This window comes from Crinia signifera, chromosome 3, assembly GCF_055691185.1.
Source record: "Crinia signifera chromosome 3, ASM5569118v1, whole genome shotgun sequence".
NCBI lineage: Eukaryota > Metazoa > Chordata > Amphibia > Anura > Myobatrachidae > Crinia > Crinia signifera.
In genome coordinates, this window is record NC_139219.1 from 277,859,311 (window position 1) to 277,881,906 (window position 22,596).

At 46.1% G+C, this 22,596-nt stretch overlaps 1 protein-coding gene across 1 annotated transcript in view; it reads left to right on the forward strand.

The window, feature by feature from the left end:
* KLHL30 (kelch like family member 30) overlaps positions 1-22,596 on the forward strand; it is a 49,608-nt gene that overhangs the window by 11,043 nt on the left and 15,969 nt on the right. The window contains exon 2 of the mRNA XM_083178142.1: positions 20,715-21,537. Coding sequence (XP_083034268.1) covers positions 20,764-21,537 — 774 coding nt within the window. The 5' untranslated portion in view covers positions 20,715-20,763. The remainder of the gene's footprint in view (positions 1-20,714; positions 21,538-22,596) is intronic.

Here is a 22,596-nt window from a genome sequence, read left to right on the forward strand (position 1 = left end):
CCATAAGCCTTACAATAGTATGCGATGGCACCCGATCTTATACAATTTAAATTCGTATACCATTGTATATGGCATACAATGCGATGGGATACGATTTTAAATTGTATAAGCACCCTAATGGGTGCTTTCAATGTGAAATGGCCCCCCTATAAGATTATTAATGGTATAAGCACCGTAATGGGTGCTTACAATGTTAAAAGCACCCCCACTATCAACGCCAACCCAAAGCGTGGCGAGCGGCGGCGGTACGCGTCCTCCGACCTTTTCATACCCCCACCATCCATGTCGGCGTGGAGTTGATTTTAGATAGTGTGGCGAGTGCAGCGAGCCACCGAGCCCGAAGCGTGGCGAGCAAAGCGAGCCCCGCGAGGGGACCCGGAATACATGTAAAGTAATACACGTGCGCTCGTGATAGTGGGGGTATGAAAAAGTCGGAGGACACGTACCGCCGCCCCTCGCGGGCTCGCCACGCTTCGGGTTGGCGTTGATAGTGGGGCTGGCGTGGGGGTGCATTTAACATTGTAAGCAACCATTAGGGTGCTTATACAATTTAAAATCGCATTGCATCGCATGCATCGTATGCGGCTATATGGCATGTGATGCGATACAATGCATAAAATGCCATACGATTGAAAATCGAGGGCGCCGTGCTAGGAAACAAGTACCGCTACTTCTTCTCTTTGTTACTAATTTCCCAGATTTGCCTACTAAGTAATTTGATCTGACCCATTGCCCAGACTGATTTTTCTGAGATTACATTTTCAGTGAGAGTAATGTGTAATGGGTATCATAATGGAAAGAGGGCACTACAATGTGGCATGATTTGAACAGGAGGCCACTGTAATATGGCACAATATGAACTGGAGGTCACTGTAAAGTGTCACAATCTGATCTGCTCATTGTAATGTGGAGGGCACTATACTGTTACAGAAGACTATGAACTGGGGCACTGTAATGTGGCATAATTTCAACTGAAGTTGACACAGTAGAATGAACAGGGGTACTATAATGTGGCATGATATGAACTAGGGACACTGTCATAATGTTAATTGGGTAGTCTGTGTGGCATAATGTCGTTAATCATGTTAACAATGGAACTAATATTGGTCATAAAATAAACTAGGGCACTACCATATAATAATATTACTATTACATAGGGCACTAATACAGTATGGTTCATAATATGCAATAGGGCACTAATGCAGTATGGTCTATAATATGCCATAGGACTCTGTTATGAGGCATCAAATTAATAACTGCTGTGTAGCGGTGTCTCTCAGCAAGCACTAACAGAGGCCCCTTAATTATGATGCAATGGGGCCCACAAAGTTCTGGTTACTCCTAATGGCCCCTCTCTCCTGGAATGAACACTAGTGGATGATGCGCAGCCCCTAAACTATATCTAGTGTACAGGAACAACCACTTTTCTTTTGGAACTTCATTTAGCAGTCACTCATCGTTACAGATTAGGCCTGACACGGTATTAATGACTTTGAGTGGATATCTCTTGGCCGAGCCTTTGTGTCAAGCTTCATTTCCTTTGCTTAGTACAAAAATTCTTAATTGTATCATGAAACATTGTTGTATTAAATGACTGGTTTGTCTCTCTATTCACAGTATGTATAATTAATCAGGATTGTTTCTAAGACTGAGCTGATTGATGCTATTTGATGCACTGTCTATGTGCCCAGTGTGAAGTCTCCCTGTCAATATTTTTCCACAAATCCATTATTAGAAAGGATAAAATAGTAGCACCAGCCTCAGAGAAACTATATATATATATATATATATATATATATATATATATATATATATATATATATATATATATATATATATATATATATATATATATATATATATATATATATATATATAGATAGATATAGATAGATAGATATATATATACACATATATACGTCACAGACACGATAAATACACAAAATTATGATGCATACACGATTGCTGAATAAGTGTGTGTGTGTGTGTGTGTGTGTGTATATATATATATATATATATATATATATATATATATATATATATATATATATATATATATATATATATATATATATATACTGTGTTCTGCCTATCAATGTGATGTGAGGAAGGCACCGGAGCAAGTAAACCCCAGCATATCACAGCGTAGGTCCTGAAGTGCCAGGGTAGCATAAATCCAGGGTTGCCGACTTTCTTATTCTCCTCTCCGGGAGAAGCCCGGAGAGGAGAGTTTCAGTAGCCGCTCAGGGGGGCCGGGGCTTAAGCGTGACATCACTAAGCCCCGCCCCCATGCCGGTAAACCAGCAAATTCAGGGATCTCCGTGGAGGGGGCGGGGCTAAAATGACGTGATTGTGTCATTTTAGCTCCGCCCCCTCCTCTGAGACCCGAGGATTGCGGCATTTTAATGCCGCGACCCGGGGGTCAGCGGGGGTCCCCCCTGAATCCGGGAGGGTTGCCCACCCTTCCGGGGGGCCGGGAGGGGGACCCGATTTTCGGGAGACTCCCGGGAATTCCGGGAGGGTCGGCAACCCTGCATAAATCTGTATAGAAGAAGAATTCTTTAAAGGTCACTGAAATAATACATGAGAAACAGGACAGTAACCATGCTCCATCCTGTAATAAAATGTCCTTTTCATACCACCAGTATTTACACAACCGGCTTCTGTTTTTTGATACAGGTGTTTGAAAATTAAATTTATGTTCCTCAGAGAGAGAGAGAGAGAGAAAGAGTTAAGGCCCATATACATACACTGTGGCGACCTCTCCTCTCCGATGCTATAAATATAAATAATAATGTAATGGCACCCGGTTCCCTCCTTTTACCTCTCCTAGTGCAGAGAAAAACAAATATTTTGAGAAAAACAAAATATTTGTATAACCTGATAAATGGTATAAAGCAGGGGTGTCCAAACTTTTTGCGACCAGGGCCAGATTTGGTGAGGTGAAAATGTGGGGGGCCGACCATTCAGCCTGACATTCTTTGAATCATTAATCACATCAATATGGTGCCCCATTCACTTTATGTCCCCCTGCATGCCCCCATTCACTGTATGTCCCCCAGCCTGCCCCTTCACTGTATATTCCCCTGCCTGCCCCCCTCCTCTGTATTTCCTCCAGCCAGTGCCGGTGCAAGGCGCCGGAGCACCCTAGGCGGGGGGGTGCCCCGGCGCTCACCCGCTCTACCGCTGGGGGGTGGGGAGGAATACGGCGCTGAGCACTTGGCTCACCCTCAGACGCTGCCCGGCTGAGCGGCTGTACGCGGTGCGGGTGGAGGAAAATGTCAGGTTAACATGCACCGGGACTGAACTGCACACAGCGCAGCGAGCCCTCCCTCCTGCCCGCTAATCCAGACCTCCAGCTCTCCCTCCTGCCCTGCTCCCAACTACCGCCCCCCAGTGGCCGGCGCCCTAGGCAAATGCCTAACACTGCCTAGTGGTGGCGCCGGCCCTGCCTCCAGCGTGCCCCCATTCACTGTATGTCCCCCAGCCTGCCCCTTCACTGTATATTCCCCTGCCTGACCATCCTTCTCTGTATGTCCCCCAGCCTGCCCCTCCTTCACTGTATGTTCCCCACTCCGCACCTATTCACTTTGTCCCGTAGCTTGCCCCCCCATCTCTGAATGTCCAGGGGTTGGACGTTCACTCTCCCGAAAGCCGCCAAACACATCTCACTGCGTGGCCGGCCCCTCCTCACTGCTTCAGACACAAGGTAAAGGCGCACTCGCTGGGACCCCACCTTTAATGTTCTTTGCTGTGCATCCTGCATCTGATGCTCCACCTGCTGCTGCAATTGGCCCCCGGGCTGGACTTTGGACATGCCTTGTATAAAGCCATGAAACTATTTTAACGCCTATAATGGACCAGAGTAACTGCGCAGCAAAACCAGCAGCTGGACAGACTGGGAGTGACTCAGTAAGGTGCTGTGTAGGTTGGCACGTGTTGGGATCATTTGGTCTACAGCATGATGGCCGACAGTCATTAGGTTGACACCATTAGGTCAACATGGGAAAAGGTTGACATGGTTATAGGTCGAAAGGTCATTAGTTCGACAATGTCTAGGTCAACTGTTTTTGACCTGAATGTAAACACAGTCAACATGGACACAGTTTAAAGTGCACTGCACTGCGCTGCGCTCGCAATGCATCGGGAGCGGTGCATCGCTGCGCTCGGCACACTATTTTATTCTCCCACCACGCCCTAGTGGATGGTAGGGCATGAAATACTGCCTGTCGGCTCAAAAAACTGTGAAAAACCCCATGTCGACCTTTTGACTGTCGACCTAGACACTGTGGAACTAATGACCTGTCGAACTAATGACCGTTTGACCTTTTCCCATGTCAACATTTTCTCATGTCGACCTAATGGCGTCGACCTAATGACTGTCGACCATCATGCTGTAGACCAAATGACCGCATCCCGTTGGCACAGGTATCTAGAGCTATGCTGACTGCAGTGCATCCCACAGCTGCTGACAGGTACATGGCAGAGGATCTAGAGCAGGGCTGGGCAACACCGGCCCTCCAGCTGTTAATGAACTACACATCCCATGATGCTTTGCATTAGTTTTGCTATGTGGCCATGCTGAAACTGATGCAAGGCATGCTGGGATGTGTAGTTCATCAACATCTGGAGGGCCGGTGTTGCCCAGCCCTGATCTAGAGTGAACACGACAATTGAGATGGTCCCATAATTGGGTTCAAGATCAGAGAATTAGGGGGCCAGGGAAGTACTGTCATCTCTTCCAGGTGCCCCCCACCGCTGATGACATGCTTATGAGCTCTCTGCTAGCAGCAGCCATCAGTAAGCTCTTACTCTGGCTACTGCAGGCAGTTGGACAACTGCAAAATCTGGTTAGGCAGGAGGGCGGTTTTTTCCTTTCCCACACTGGGCAACGAGCATGTAATACCCCCGTGGGCAATGTGCTTGAAAGCCGACGTGGCAACAAGCATGAAGTCCCCCGTGGCAAAGAGCATGAACCGCCCCCACCCTTGTGGCATGTTGATAAGTGGCACTTATGTGTCCGCTCACCCCCTCCACTCTCACCTGGCAGCTTTCCTGATCTCAGCCTCTCTGAACACTGAAGCGCGATGCAGCGTGTGTACATATCTGGGGACCTGCTGACGAACTGACCTTGTTTTCATTGGTATTTGTTTCATGCTATGTGGTAGCCAGCCCACAGAGTTTCACTGCTTGGTACAAGTTTGCACTACCTTGGATATGCTTTTATCTGTCAATAAATTTCTAATTACTAAATTATACCCCTTTTCCACTAGCAACCTGGGTCGGACCCGGTAATTTGTACCCAGTTCGAACCCGGGTGGGACATGGGTAAGAGACACATTTCCACTACAGTGCTACCCGGTAAATTGCCTGATCATCCCCTTTTACACTTAACCCGGGTAAGGCCTTTTTTCCCTATAGATTACATAAGAAAAAGCCTTTTTAAAGGGCTTTACCATCGGAGGTCACAAAATAGGGCCACCATTAAAAATATTACGATATTAGAAGAAGAGACCACACTCATTTATTTTAAAATAACTTTTTTTTTTTATTTTACTGGCAAATATTACCACACTCATTTCTTTTAAAATAACTTTTTTTATATTTTGCTGTAAAATATTTAATCTTTGGAACTTTCAAAAGTTTCTTCACATAACACAATAAAAGACGAGCCAAAAAAGGGTAACAAACAGAGTCCTGGGCGCTTCTTTCTGGTGTTATGCTGCCTTGCCTTAACCTGAGAGGGCTATTCCTTCTTCGCCCCAATAGAAACAATGCAAATAGGTATTTTGGTAAGGAATCTGATGTAGCGCCTTATTCCTTACCAAAAAACCTATTGACAAGAAAAGACATGGTCAGGTAAAATGTTTGCCGTACACCTAAGCCTTTGGCATACATAAGAATGAAAAAAGTGCACGTAAACATGTTAAAAAACAAGTGCCCATAAAATTTTTAAAAAGTGCAAGATGTAGGCTTTAACCAAACTGTGCCCACAAGGCGACTGAATGCAATAAATGTTTTCAACATTCTTATTGCAATAATGCAATAAAGTATTTCTTATGACAAATTACGATATACCGTAAATTCAGGGGAGTCTAGGTTTGGCAGCAGTGTAGTAGACGTGTTGTCACGGCTAGTGGTGTTTGCCTCACTATACTCTGGGTTTAGTGGGGCACTGGTAGCAGTGCTGGAGGCATAGCTAGTGGAAGTGTTAGTGGTGTAGCTAGCACCAGTGGTGGGGTGGTAGTTAGTTGCTGTGCCGGGGGCGTGGCTACTGGATCCTCTATATGATAGAGGCTCTCGGTGTGGCTGTTGCTCACATGAAGTGCTAGGGGCGGAGGGAGTTGGCCCTCTACTGTATTGGCCATGCTGAAACTGATGCAAGGCATGCTGGGATGTGTAGTTCATCAACATCTGGAGGGCCGGTGTTGCCCAGCCCTGATCTAGAGTGAACACGACAATTGAGATGGTCCCATAATTGGGTTCAAGATCAGAGAATTAGGGGGCCAGGGAAGTACTGTCATCTCTTCCAGGTGCCCCCCACCGCTGCTGACATGCTCATAAGCTCTCTGCTAGCAGCAGCCATCAGTAAGCTCTTACTCTGGCTACTGCAGGCAGTTGGACTACTGCAAAACCTGGTTAGGCAGGAGGGCGGTTTTTGCCTTTCCCACACTGGGCAACGAGCATGTAATACCCCCGTGGGCAATGTGCTTGAAAGCCGACGTGGCAACAAGCATGAAGTCCCCCGTGGCAAAGAGCATGAACCGCCCCCACCCTTGTGGCATGTTGATAAGTGGCACTTATATGGTATAATGGGCATTACAGTGTGTGTCATAATGTGTAATGAGCATTATGGTGTGTGGCATAATGTGTAATGGGAATTACGGTGGGAAGCATAAAGTGTAATGGGCATTATTGGGTGTGCCATAATATATAATGGGTATTACGGTGTGTGGCATAATGTGTAATGGATATTACGGTGAGATAATGATGCACGGCCCCATGCGGTTGGTATAGCAATTTGAAATAGACTGTGCAGCACAGTGTATTTCTACTATATCTCAGAAGCGTCGCAGGTCACACCCTGATGCGTTTCCTCAGGAGACATTGTCAGAAGGCTACTGTGTCCGCTCACCCCCTCCACTCTCACCTGGCAGCTTTCCTGATCTCAGCCTCTCTGAACACTGAAGCGCGATCCAGCGTGTGTACATATCTGGGGACCTGCTGACGAACTGACCTTGTTTGCATTGGTGTTTGTTTCATGCTATGTGGTAGCCAACCCACAGAGTATTACTGCTTGGTACGAGTTTGCACTACCTTGGATATGCTTTTATCTGTCAATAAATTTCTAATTACTAAATTATACCCCTTTTCCACTAGCAACCTGGGTCGGACCCGGTAATTTGTACCCAGTTCGAACCCGGGTGGGACATGGGTAAGAGACACATTTCCACTACAGTGCTACCCGGTAAATTGCCTGATCATCCCCTTTTACACTTAACCCGGGTAAGGCCTTTTTTCCCCTATAGATTACATAAGAAAAAGCCTTTTTAAAGGGCTTTACCATCAGAGGTCACAAAATAGGGCCACCATTAAAAATATTACGATATTAGAAGAAGAGACCACACTCATTTATTTTAAAATAACTTTTTTTTTTATTTTACTGGCAAATATTACCACACTCATTTCTTTTAAAATAACTTTTTTTTATATTTTGCTGTAAAATATTAAATCTTTGGAACTTTCAAAAGTTTCTTAACATAACACAAGAAAAGACATGCCAAAAAAGGGTAACAAACAGAGTCCTGGGCGCTTCTTTCTGGTGTTATGCTGCCTTGCCTTAACCTGAGAGGGCTATTCCTTCTTCGCCCAATAGAAGCAATGCAGATAGGTTTTTTGGTAAAGAATCTGATGTAGCGCCTTATTCCTTACCAGAAAACCTATTGACAAGAAAAGACATGGTCAGGTAAAATGTTTGCCGTACACCTAAGCCTTTGGCATACATAAGAATAAAAAAAGTGCACGTAAACATGTTAAAAAACAAGTGCCCATAAAATTTTTAAAAAGTGCAAGATGTAGGCTTTAACCAAACTGTACCCACAAGGCGACTGAATGCAATAAATGTTTTCAACATTCTTATTGCAATAATGCAATAAAGTATTTCTTATGACAAATTACGATATACCGTAAATTCAGGGGAGTCTAGGTTTGGCAGCAGTGTAGTAGACGTGTTCTCACGGCTAGTGGTGTTTGCCTCACTATACTCTGGGTTTAGTGGGGCACTGGTAGCAGTGCTGGAGGCATAGCTAGTGGAAGTGTTAGTGGCGTAGCTAGCACCAGTGGTGGGGTGGTAGTTAGTTGCTGTGCCGGGGGCGTGGCTACTGGATCCTCTATATGATAGAGGCTCTCGGTGTGGCTGTTGCTCACATGAAGTGCTAGGGGTGGAGGGAGTTGGCCCTCTACTGTACTGGCCATATGCATTCTCATGGTGTGCTGGGTATGCTGGGGCCTGTGAAGCATGTGGCGGACACGTTGGATAATGAGGAGATGGCATATACCCATGATTAAGTATCCGTTCCAAGAAGGACAATTGTCTGTCCTGCATGTCCTTTAATTGATCCAAGAAAGAGTGCTGCATCTGTCTTTCATTTGCTAAAAACTTCTCCATACGAGCATCCTCATTGGCCTGCATGTCGGAGTCCATTTCACGCAGTTGATCTATTACTATTGAAGAGAAAGCTCTCGCTGCTTGATCAGAACGGTTTGTTTTTTTCTTCTTTGGCGGCACCTTGTAAACTGCAAGTGGGACAAACAAAAAACGGTACTTGTGGAGTATCACGGCTCCCACGATGGCCATCGTATGCAAAAAAATCGCATTGCATGCGATCGCATACGATTTTGCACTGAAAAGCATCCAAATGCATTGGAATTAGTATTAAACATGTTCAATGGCCCCCAACTGGCATTATTGAGGCTGTACCACCCCCACTATCAACGCGTACCCGAAGTGTGGCGAGCGCAGCGAGCCCGCGAGGGGCGGCGGTACGCGTCCTACGACCTTTTCATACCCCCACTATCCACGTCGGCGTGGAGTTCAGAATAGAAAGTGTGGCGAGCGCAGCGAGCCACCGAGCCCGAAGCGTGGCGAACGCAGCGAGCCCCGCGAGGGGACGCGGATACCTTCACAGGTATCCGCGTCCCCTCACGGGCTTCACAGGTGTCCGCGTCCCCTCGCCACACTTTCTATTCTCAACTCCATGCCGACGTGGATAGTGGGGGTATGAAAAGGTCGTAGGACGCGTACCGCCGCCCCTCGCGGGCTCGCTGCGCTCGCCACGCTTCGGGTTCGCGTTGATAGTGGGGGTGGTACAGCCTCAAAAATGCCAGTTGGGGGCCATTGAACATGTTTAATACTAATTCCAATGCATTTGGATGCTTTTCAGTGCAAAATCGTATGCGATCGCATGCGATCAAATCGCATGCGATGCGATTGCATACGATTTTGTAAAAAAACTGCCAAAATCTGTAAAAATCGCATCGCATCGCATGCCATCGCATGCCACTATATATGGCATGCGATGGCATACGATGGGAGCCGTGATACTCCACAAGTACCCAAAAAACCACTATAAACATAAAATAGCAGAGGTGTTTGCAGACCTGTGCTTGTGGCCCTATCCAACCTGCATACTTGCGGCACTCTGCAACATATACCGTTGATTAGTGGGAAAAATGTTTTTTTTTACTTACTATTTGAACGCAGTTTTGGTGTTTGTTGTTGAGTCAGCTGCTCCGTTGTTGTTTCGGACCCCTCCTCCACCATGGACTGTGCGGTGTCAGACAAAGCAGACCTATCAAGTAGACTGCACTCTTCATCGCCATCTTCCGAAATCAGGAGCGGAGAAGCTGGGCAGCACGGTGACATTGCCATGGTGGACTATGTGTCAGGTGGCTCCTGGCTACTCTCCATTGGTGGCTCCTGGCTACTCTCCATCTGGCTGGCCAACGAGGATGACAGTGCCACAGGATTAGTCAGAGCTGTGTTTTTGCCAAATGCCCTGCAGCATAGATCGTAATGGACCCACTCGACAAGTGCGGCACCACTTTTTTTCCTGTTCTGGTCAGAGACCTTGGTGAACTGCCTCTTTAGTGCTTTCAATTTGTTAAGCACTTGCTGGTGAGAGCGGTGTATCCCCCTAGACTCCATCATCTGGGCAATATTTCTGTACAAGATTGCGTCTTTTACGGTACCAGTCACCTGGAGCTTGATTTCCTCCTCTGCCCTAATGTACAGCAGCTCCTTCACTTCAGCATCAGACCAATTGCTGGCAGCCATAATGATGTTGTTTCTGCGGGATGAATAGCAGTGTCTGCTGGGGCAGCCTGTGTTGCTGGCAGCAAAGTGGAAGGTGGCTGCTGGAGCAGCCTCTGATACAGCAGGGGAGCAGGACAGACATGCAGCACATGTGCACACAACGCTTTCCTCCATGCTATGTGCGCAGTCTGCGGGGCTCTAAGTGATGACATCACTCACCAGCGCCCCAGCAGCACCAATCAGTGAAGATTTTAACATGCTCAGTCAAATAACCCGGTTAGGGAGCGTTTCCACTACCCTTCAATCTGGGTGCTAACCGGGTGCTACCCTGATCATGACCTGGGTAGGATTGCCGGGGAATCCAAACCGGGTTATTTGACAGGGAGCATTTCCACTAGCAGAAAAACCCGGGTAGAAGCGCGTCCCCGCGGAGATTACCGGGTTATTTCTTCTAGTGGAAAAGGAGTATTACTAATTTAATGCACTAGGAGTTGCGATGAGCTCTGTACTTTTTTTACTAGATCGCATTATACCTAGTACAAAAAGCATGCGATGTGCTGCAGCAGTGTGCTTTTTGTAATAGATGCGATGCGATCTAGTAAAAAAAAGTATGGGCTGCACATACTCTTTATGCTGTATACCCGAAAACGCACCGTGTATGGGCACCTTAATTCTAATATGCTAAGTGATGGCCTTCAGTGCCAGGCAGCTGCTGCAAGGGCTAATAACATCCTGGCATTCATAATAGTAATGCGAGATACATCCTACATACAGTACATAACGTTACTGCTGTGTTATACGCAGGGCTATTTTTCAGCAGGCTCCAGCAGGAACTGAGGCCCTTATTCTAGTTCACTCTTTCTGACAAAATATTTCTTAGATGGACAAAACCATGTGCACTGCAGGTGAGACAGGTGTTACTTGTGCAGAGATAATTAGATTTGGTGGGGTTTTACACCTGCCTCACCTGCAGTGCACATGGTTTTGTTCATCTAAGAAATATTTTTTCAGAAAGAGTGAACTAGAATAAGGGCCACAGTTCCTGCTGGAGCCTGCTGAAAAATAGCCCTGGTTATACTGTGAGAAACTGGTTAAACTGTAGTGTTAACTATATACGAGAGTCACAGGAGATATTGAGGGCGTTCAATAATTATTGATGATTGGAAAGCAGATGATTACATTCTAACAAAAAATAGGTACCATATATACTGGAATATAAGTCGACCCGAATATAAGCCGAGGCACCTAATTTTACAACAAAGAAACTGGGAAAACTTATTGACTAAAGTGGGACCCTCACTCGAGTATAAGCCGAGGGGGGCTTTTTCAGCATTAAAAATGTTCTGAAAAAGTAGGCTTATACTTGAGTATATATGGTATATTGGCATAGAATTAACCCTTTCACAACGGAAAGTTTATTTACCCCTGTGCAGGTAATTTTTTGGCAGTAGGGCTCATTGCTTTCCAATACCAACACCACTGGTTTTGAATGCAGTACCCACACATACAGGGGGGTATTCAATGTCAGGGGCACGGCTGTCGAGCTAGCGCGACAGCCGTGCCCCTGTCCCAGTCTCGGTCAGCTCGCCTGGAGCTCGGCAGTCGGGATTCAATGTCCCGGCCGCCGAGCGGCGAGAAGGGTGCGTGGCCGGCGAGATGAGGATGGAAATAGACGAGCTCCGGCCGGGAGCTCGCCTATTTCTGGCTTTTCTCGGCAGAACGAGCCCTTGTGATGTCGGGCTCGTTCTGCACAGAACCCCTGTTCAATGCTGTCGGGGAAGACAGCATTGAATAGGGTCCCGCAGCCATCTCCCCCGTCGGGAGATGGCTGTGGGAGGTCGACAGACATTGCATACCCCCCACAGTGTAGTATAAACCGCTCGTGTTTTTTTTCCCCAGAAGATTTTTTTTAGAAAAAAAACAATAGTCTTTGTTTTCAGTCTACACATCAAATCAAATGTTACCAACATTAGCAATTTTTTTATTGGTATTTTCATAGAATGAAAATTAGAAAACTATTTGGGGGTTTTCCAAAATAACAAACATGTACAGTAGGTTAAACTAAAGTAATCTGCAACTGTAAATCAGTATGGGGCATAAATATCACAATACACATCTTAGATGCAAATGGAATGTGATTTATTTGCGCCATTCTGCACTGCAATAACGGAATACATCCCAAGGATATATCAATTATCACATGTACGAACAGAGGTTGGGAGAAAGCTCTGTCTCTGAGAATCCTGTTACTGAAAACTCTAGGTTTTTTTGTGAAAAATATACTAAGAGTATGTCCACACAAGCGCCACCGCAGAGTACCACCAGGCATCACTTGTCAGCAATAAACTGACAAATTAAATCTGGCTTAGCAGTGGGGGCGGGATCACATCCGCAGTAGCTCCTCCCTATTAAGTATAAAACCCTGCCTGTTAGCATCAGACATCTGTATACACACATCAGCATTTGGTGGAGGAATAGATAACTACCTGAGGGAGCCCACCTCTCTAAACTGAGCTTTTACCAGGAGAGCACCAAGGGAGCCACCTCTAATAGCAGAGTATTGCTGCAGAAGGGGTTACAGGTAAAGGAAGGGGGAAAAGGGGCACTACTCTGCCACCTGCAACCAGGTCTTCAGTGCTGCCTGGGATGCTGAGCACTACACCGGGCTGCTCTCTTTGCTCAGGGTCTTGGTGTCCATGCAGATTCCTACCATCGCTGGGGTCGTCCAACGGTCCTCTACTTTGGTCTCTCTCGCCACCTCTCCATCTAGTCTACACTGTCTTGAACTTAGCATTTTGGGATGCTCTAAACATCCCCTGCCGGGTTAACGCGACGGGGGGAATCGCCAGCAAAAGCCTATGGGCTTCTATCGCGACCCACCGCCGTCCCGCACTGACCCTCCCTCACCTGTGTCTGGACAGCACAGAGCTGTGCTGCCCAGACCTGTGACCTCCTCCTCCCTGCACTGTAATCCTCTTCCGGGTGCAGGGAGGAGGATGAGAGCCAGCCCCTCGCAGCAGCACCAGCGCCGGGTAAGGGAGGGAGGGGGGAGCCGCCGGGACCCGCTGACTCACCGTAAAGGACAGCTCTTAACGCAAGAGCTGTCCTTTGCCATAATTATCACATATGTTAGAGCATATGCGATAATTATGTTGCGATGGGCGCCGAAGGGCGGTGGAGCTGGGCTGCGGATGTTAGAACATCCCACCCAAAGTGCTTTATAATTACCAGGAATTTTCAGGAGTGATGTCCTTGAGAAACATCAACTCTGTGTATTGGTTAATTAGGAGCAGAGCAATTGTCCCACATGCAGTGTCCAGTTTGAGTTGAAAGTTCCCAAAAACAGCAACAAGTGTATGATACCAGTTGGGGGTAATTTTCCCCCGTATATAACACTCCGGCTTCCTCAGGAGCACATGTATGACATTAGGAACTTTTAACTCAAACTGGACACTGCACGTGGGACAATTGCTTTGCACCTAATTAACCAGTACACAGAGTTGCTGTTTCTCAAGGACTCCAGAAATTTCTGCTAATTATAAAGCACTTTGGGGGAGATTCTCTAAACTAAAATTGCTGTAAAATCCCCGTTATCTGGGTTTTTACCGCATTTTGGGATGCCCTAAGCATCCCCCGCCAGGTTATTGCGGCGGGGGGCATCGCCAGAAAAATCTGGCGATGACCCATAGAAGCAACCCACCGCCCCCCCGCAACGACCCCTGCCGCCCCGCAATGACCCCCCTCACCTGTGTCCGGGCAGCACAGAGCTGTGCTGCCCGGACCTGTGACCTCCTCCTCCCTGCACTATGATCCTCTTCCAGGTGCAGGGAGGAGGAGAGCCCAGCGCAGCAGCGCCGGGTAAGGGAGGGAGGGGAGAGCCGCCGAGACCAGCTATGTTAGTGCATAATTATGAATGCGGTAGCTGGCGATAGGGGGCAGTAAGCGGGCGCGGATGTTAGAGCATCCCCCCCTGTATGAGGATACAAGGGAAACGTTTGTAAAACGCAAGATTTCACATCTCCCATCTCCTCAAATCACCTACTTACCATCATGGAATAAATCCAGCAGCATACACCTAAATCGTGGATTAGTAATATTCTCATTCAATATTTACCAGTTGGAATGCTGTGGCTTCTCATACATTAAACAGCAATTTATCTCCAGCTAACATTGAATTTTATCATACTGTATATGTTGTAGCATCTAGAATACAATTTGAGATGCACATTGTGGTATATTTCAGAATTAATGTTTAATGTGTTTTTTTATTAGTAATTCAAATTTTGAATTTTTAATCAACCGTCTTGTAAATCATTCAGCCAGCGCTGGCACATACCCTATTTTGACTACCCCGTGCCAGCTGCTGATAATTGCGCAACATACGATTCTCTATTTGTACTATTTTGGGCTACCTGCCCTCATGTGCTTTTCCTGCTTACTTAAACCATCTATGATGGAACGAATCCTGTAGGTTTTCTGCCATGCTGACACTTATTCCAGTGTTTTCTGCTGATGCAAATATGGTTATGTACCATGTACGGGATTGGCATGAAATCCCGGTGGTCGGAATCCCGGCGTTCAAAATCCCGACTGCCGAAATCCCGACAAGGGGGGGACGTGGATCGCCCCCCCCCCCTTGCGGGCTCGCTGTGCTCGCCACGCAGCGGGCACACTCATTTGTTCTCCCTCTATTGGAGTCGTGGACACCCACGGAGGGAGAAGGTGTCTGGATTTCAGCAGTCCGGATTTTGAACGCCGGCATTCCGACCGCCGGGATTTCAACGGCATCCCCCATGTACTTGTCCTCTACTGTATTCAACTGTAAGTCACCATTTTGCTTATTCGTTTATGTACTCTGTAATTGGGCGCTGCGGATCCCTTGTGGCACCATATAAAAAAGCATAATAATAATAACAGTAATAATACTAATTAAAGTGTATGCACTGGCTATGAAACCAAAAGAAAGGCCTATAAAATGCTTTATTCTAATTACACCCAGCTCCGACATGCAGAGCTGTGCTGAATGGCTGTCATACAATTTTAATTAGAATGTTCTACTTATTAACTGAGACAGCATTAACGGCACACAAAATACACACAAAGCACAGGTAACCGTGAGAAGAGGTAACGCTGTGCAAGATTCGCATGCTGAGCAACATAAAGGCTCCGCTCTCCTCATTAGTAATTCATCTGCCCAATGTCGCTAAGCAGCATGTTCACTTCAAACGGAAATACTTTATCCTTCTGGTTGGCCATAGCCCATACTGTATATGCACTAGACAACCTGCCTAATATCCTAATGTACTGCCAACCATTAGTGGCCACTGCTATAATAATAATAATAATATTAATAGTAGTATTAGTAGATATTACCTAGGGAGAATGTTCTCCTTTACAGCATGCAGGGAAAAATGGATATATTTGCCATTATACAGAGCTGTACGTCTCTTTTGGTGCACCCAACTCATATGAGTACGTCTGGTTTCCTAATGCATATTTTCTTCTGCCTTTGAACTTCCTGGAGTCTCAGAGGTTTGGGTAGTAGTGGACAATCAACATCTGCCACCACTTCTTAGGTGACACAACATTAGGAATGTAAAGCAAAACTATCCAAGGGATGGGGCTACCATTATGTGATTTGTCATGCCATGCTCCTGTCAAGCCCACATCAAACCCCCCCCCAACCCCCCCTAAAACTGGTAAGCAAATAGCAATCACTGGTATAGGCCAGACATTGCCAGAAGGGCGACACAAGCTTATGGTCAATGTGGACACGGTCAACACCCAAAAGGTTGACACAAGTTTTTCAAAAAAATGTGTCCATCGCAGCAGGGCTCACCTCCTCTCCCTCCTCCCTCCACCCATCCGGCAACAGCAGCAGCAGCAGCTGGGAGGCCACCTCCTCTCCTTTCTTACTGCCCCGCAACGACCCCTGCCGCCCCGCAATGACCGCCCTCACCTGTGTCCAGGCAGCACAGAGCTGTGCTGCCCGGACCTGTGACCTCCTCCTCCCTGCACTATGATCCTCTTCCAGGTGCAGGGAGGAGGAGAGCCCAGCGCAGCAGCGCCGGGTAAGGGAGGGAGGGGAGAGCTGCAGAGACCAGCTATGTTAGTGCATAATTATGAATGTGGTAGCTGGCAATAGGGGGCAGTAAGCGGGCGCGGATGTTAGAGCATCCCCCCCTGTATGAGGATACAAGGGAAACGTTTGTAAAACGCAAGATTTCACATCTCTCATCTCCACAAATAACCTACTTACCATCATGGAATAAATCCAGCAGCATACACCTAAATCGTGGATTAGTAATATTCTCATTCAATATTTACCAGTTGGAATGCTGTGGCTTCTCATACATTAAACAGTAATTTATCTCCAGCTAACATTGAATTTTATCATACTGTATATGTTGTAGCATCTAGAATACAATTTGAGATGCACATTGTGGTATATTTCAGAATTAATGTTTAATGTGTTTTTTGGTACTCTTTACCTAGCACGGCGCCCATCGCGGGCATTGAATGCACTAAAAAATCGGGTGCGACGCGACCGACGCGATGCCCGCGATTTCCCATAGGGAACAATGTTAAATGTCTCAATTGACCCGATTTTTCTGTTCAATGCCTCAATTGACCCGATTTTTCCATAGGAAACAATGTTAAATGGCCCACAGAGGCCAAATAGGCACCCTAAAGTGTGAAATGGCCCCCCAAATTGTTAACGCCACCCCACGATCAACGTGAACCCGAAGCCTGGCGAGCGCAGCGAGCCCGCGAGGGGCGGCGGTACGCGTCCTACAACCTTTTCATACCCCCACTATCCACGTCGGCGTGGAGTTGAGAATAGAATAGTGTGGCGAGCGGAGCGAGCCACCGAGCCTGAAGCGTGGCGAGCGCAGTGAGCCCCGCGAGGGGACACGGATACCTGTGAAGGGACGCGTTTACCTGTGAAGGTATCCGCGTCCCCTCGCGGGGCTCGCTGCGCTCGCCACGCTTCGGGCTCGGTGGCTCGCTGCGCTCGCCACACTATTCTATTCTCAACTCCACGCCGACGTGGATAGTGGGGGTATGAAAAGGTCGTAGGACGCGTACCGCCGCCCATCGCGGGCTTGCTGCGCTCGCCACGCTTCGGGTTCACGTTGATCGTGGGGTGGTGTTAACAATTGTGGGGGCCATTTCACACTTTAGGGTGCCTATTTGGCCTCTGTGGGCTATTTAACATTGATTCCTATGGAAAAATCGGGTCAATTGAGGCATTGAACAGTAAAATCGGGTCAATTGAGAAATTTAACATTGATCCCTATGGGAAATCGCGGGCATCGCGTCGGTCGCGTCGCACCCGATTTTTAGTGCATTCAATGCCCGCGATTTTTTTACCTGCGATGCCCACGATCAAAATCGTAGGCGCCGTGCTAGGTAAAGAGTACCTGTTTTTTTATTAGTAATTAAAATTTTGAATTTTTAATCAACCGTCTTGTAAATCATTCAGCCAGCGCTGGCACATACCCTATTTTGACTACCCCGTGCCAGCTGCTGATAATTGCGCAACATACAATTCTCTATTTGTACTATTTTGGGCTACCTGCCCTCATGTGCTTTTCCTGCTTACTTAAACCATCTATGATGGAACGAATCCTGTAGGTTTTCTGCCATGCTGACACTTATTCCAGTGTTTTCTGCTGATGCAAATATGGTTATGTACCATGTACGGAATCCCGGCGTTCAAAATCCCGACTGCCGAAATCCCGAAAAGGGGGGACGTGGATCGCCCCCCCCCCCCCTTGCGGGCTCGCTGCGCTCGCCACGCAGCGGGCACACTCATTTGTTCTCCCTCTATGGGAGTCGTGGACACCCACGGAGGGAGAAGGTGTCTGGATTTCGGCAGTCGGGATTTTGAACGCCGGCATTCCGACCGCCGGGATTTCAACTGCATCCCCCATGTACTTGTCCTCTACTGTATTCAACTGTAAGTCACCATTTTGCTTATTCGTTTATGTACTCTGTAATTGGGCGCTGCGGATCCCTTGTGGCACCATATAAAAAAGGATAATAATAATAATACTAATTAAAGTGTATACACTGGCTATGGAACCAAAAGAAAGGTCTATAAAATGCTGTATTCTAATTACACCCAGCTCCGACATGCAGAGCTGTGCTGAATGGCTGTCATACAATTTTAATTAGAATGTTCTACTCATTAACTGAGACAGCATTAACAGCACACAAAATACACACAAAGCACAGGTAACCGTGAGAAGAGGTAACACTGTGCAAGATTCGCATGCTGAGCAACATAAAGGCTCCGCTCTCCTCATTAGTAATTCATCTGCCCAATGTCGCTAAGCAGCATGTTCACTTCAAACGGAAATACTTTATCCTTCTGGTTGGCCATAGCCCATACTGTATATGCACTAGACAACCTGCCTAATATCCTAATGTACTGCCAACCATTAGTGGCCACTGCTATAATAATAATAATAATAATAATATTAATAGTAGTATTAGTAGATATTACCTAGGGAGAATGTGCTCCTTTACAGCATGCAGGGAAAAATGGATATATTTGCCATTATACAGAGCTGTACGTCTCTTTTGGTGCACCCAACTCATATGAGTACGTCTGGTTTCCTAATGCATATTTTCTTCCGCCTTTGAACTTCCTGGAGTCTCAGAGGTTTGGGTAGAAGTGGACAATCAACATCTGCCACCACTTCTTAGGTGACACAACATTAGAAATGTAAAGCAAAACTATCCAAGGGATGGGGCTACCATTATGTGATTTGTCATGCCATGCTCCTGTCAAGCCCACATCAAAACCCCCCTCAACCCCCCCTAAAACTGGTTAGCAATTACTGGTATAGGCCAGACATTGCCAGAAGGGCGACACAAGCTTATGGTCAACGTGGACACGGTCAACACCCAAAAGGTTGACAGAAGTTTTTCGAAAAAATTTGTCCATCGCAGCAGGGCTCGCCTCCTCTCCCATCCGGCAACAGCAGCAGCAGCAGCTGGGAGGCCACCTCCTCTCCTTCCTTACTGATCCCTCCCCTTCCTCCTACCCAGCAGCGCAGCATCAGCCTTATGGTTATAGAAATACAGGGGAACCCAAACTTTTCACCCCCCTGTATTTCTGTAACCAGGACCGGCTCAATGAGCCCGGGCCTGGTTATAGCTGGGCCGGGGACCCCACGCCATTTTTTTATTATTATTTATTTTTCTATTTTATTACACAGAGAAGCCTGCATGGATCTGACTGATCCGTGCAGGCTTCAGCCAAAAACGCCTGGAAAATGAGTATTTTCCAGTTGTATTTTTTGCCGGCCGAATTCAGCAATACTATTTAGGCCAGCCCCCCCTAGCACCCTCTAGTACAGCCCATCACAGGTTGAAAAATTGCATGCAATATATCTAATGCGAAATAAGCCCTAAAGTACAGAATCTGATGTGCAGGACTCCTGGGAAGCTGCCGGGGAGGTTCAAGAGAAATCTCATGCAATTTGAAGCGTCAGATAAATTGCCCTAGTGTATGGCCATCTTTAAAAAGATTAACCTACAGTATGATAAAAAATTCTTTACTATTCAGACTAATAACGTACTATAGCCCCATTTAATTCTATTCTTCATAAATATAAATAGCAAGTTGATGCTCATTTGATAAATAGGAATATGCAGTATGAAACTAAAAGCATAATTTGTTCATATCAAGCTCAGAATGTTAGAAACAAATTAAGTATACAGACACACATTATGAACAATGATATACTTTATAAATGTATTATTATCATTATTATTTATAATAATAATAATAATGGGCCTGAGGTGGATGGAAATTCAATTTCTGCTGCACCTTTGCATATGCTGACCTGAGAAGCTATGCAAACGACACAGCTGCTGCCATTCATACAGTGATCCTCAATCCTATGGTTACCTGAAATACCACCCGCATCTTACTTTACCCTAGAAATACCCAGAGAGAGAGAGAGAGAAAGAGAGAGTGAAGGTGCCCATACATCAGAAAGACCGGTCTTATGCTGCCCATACATATGTGAGTTATTGCATGCAATTATTCGTAATATATATTTTACGAATGTCTAGTTATGCCCCTGCAAGCAGTGATGTAAGCAAGCTTACCCTGCTCCGACCCGTCCTTCCTGAGCAGGCAATACCGTGCCCAGGGCAATGCACAGCGTTTTCATGAGGAAGCCCTTAAAATGCTGGCCATTCCCCTGATGCCGCTCCCTGCTGGCTCTCCCCTGCCCGTGCCAATGCCTCGGCAAGTGTAATATTCGTTGAAGGCATTTGCACAGGAGGTCTGAACATGCTCAAATACGTGCCTGCTTCATCACTCACTTATGCCAGATTTGTTGATTATTCTTTATTTCATTTATTTATTCATTTACAGAATTTCCAGTCCACCTTTGGCCTCCTGTAGAGGCTCCTCAGAGGGAATCATGGTGAGGAACGTTGATGACCTGGAATTCTGTCTTCCCTCTCACTCAGACTCTATTCTAGCAGGTCTCCAGTCTCTGCGCTTCAGCCCCCAGCTCTCCGATATTGCACTGATAGTCCAAGGCCGGGAGTTCCCATGTCACCGCGCAGTGCTGGCTCTCTGCAGCCAGTATTTCCATACCATGTTTACAGGGAACTTCCAGGAAAGCATCTCTGCTCATGTGGAGATCAAAGAGGTTGATGCAGAACTCATGGAGACCTTAATTAATTTCTGTTACACCGGTCGCCTGACTATTAACCAGGTAAATGTAGAGGGACTGATTCGTGTATCCAATCAGCTGAATTTTCCTGCTGTGCGGAAGGTGTGTATTCGGTATTTGCAGCAGCAGATGGATGCCACCAACTGTTTAGGCATCTGGGAATTTGGTGAAAGACATGGCTGCCCTGAGGTTACTGCAAAGGCCTGGTCTTTCCTGCAGGAGAACTTTGAGGCGGTAACTCAAGAGGAGGAATTCCTACTTTTGCCACCTGAGCATCTACTTCGTTACTTGGGTGATCCACTGCTACAAGTAAGGGAAGATCAGAGCCGGGCAAAGGCGGTCCTTCAGTGGGTGAGGCAAGATGAGGAGAGCCGGGCCTCATACCTCCCAGAGTTGCTGAATATGGCCAGACTGTCAAGCTTGACTGATCATTACCTGCAAGAGCTAATGGATGCTGAGCCATTGATCAGTGAATCAGAAACATGCCGAGCACTGATCACACGGAACCTTGGGCAGGTACTGTACTGAGATGTTCAACCCACAATGGGTTACAGTAGATTTTATGTTTGTGTATAATTAAATCCAAGTCAACTGATTACACACAATTGGGCCCGATTCAGAGATGTAAATGTACAGTGTAAATTCAATGCACTCTAAATTAGTCCACAACTGCCAACGTTGATGTGAGCGATCTTCAAAATATCCTCTAAAAATGCCAGTGTCGCTCACAGCAAATGTTTTTTTTTAGTCTAAATAACTACAAATACAGCCAAGTCAAGTAATTGAAGATTAGTTCGATATTTTGAGGATACCTCACAGCAACGTTGGCACTCAAAGGTTTAATAAAAACGTTTTCTTGGCAATTTTCACACCTATTTTGACAAATTCCCTTGGCACTCAAAGGGTTACATAAGCACAAATGAAGTGTGTGGCTGTCTTTATCTTAAATGGTGATGGATCGCTAAAAAAACATACAGTTGTGTTTTAAGTTTACATACCCTAGCAGAGTTTATGATTTTCTGGCCATTTGTCTGAGAATATGAATGATAACTCACACACTTTTCTTTCACTCATGGTTAGTGGTTGGGTGAAGCCATTTATTGTCAAACAACTGTGTTTAGACTTTTGAAATCATAATGACAACAGAAACTACCCAAATGGCCCTGATCAAAAGTTTACATACCATGGAGATTTTGGCCATGATAATATACACACAAGTTGACACAAACGAGTTTGAATGGCTACTAAAGGTAACAATCCTCACCTGTGATCTGTTTGCTTGTAATCAGTGTGTGTGTATATATATATATATATATATATATATATATATATATATAAATAAAAGGTCCGTGAGTTTCTGGTCTCCTGAAAGACCCTTGCATCTTTCATCCAGTCATGGGGAAAGCAAAAGAATTGTGAAAGGATCTGAGGGAAAAGGTAATTGAACTGTATAAAACATAAAAAAGGGATATAAAAAGATATCCAAGCAATTAAGAATGCCAATCAGCAGTGTTTAAAATCTAATTTAGAAGTGGAAAATGAGGGATTCTGTGGAAACCAAATCGCGGTCAGGTA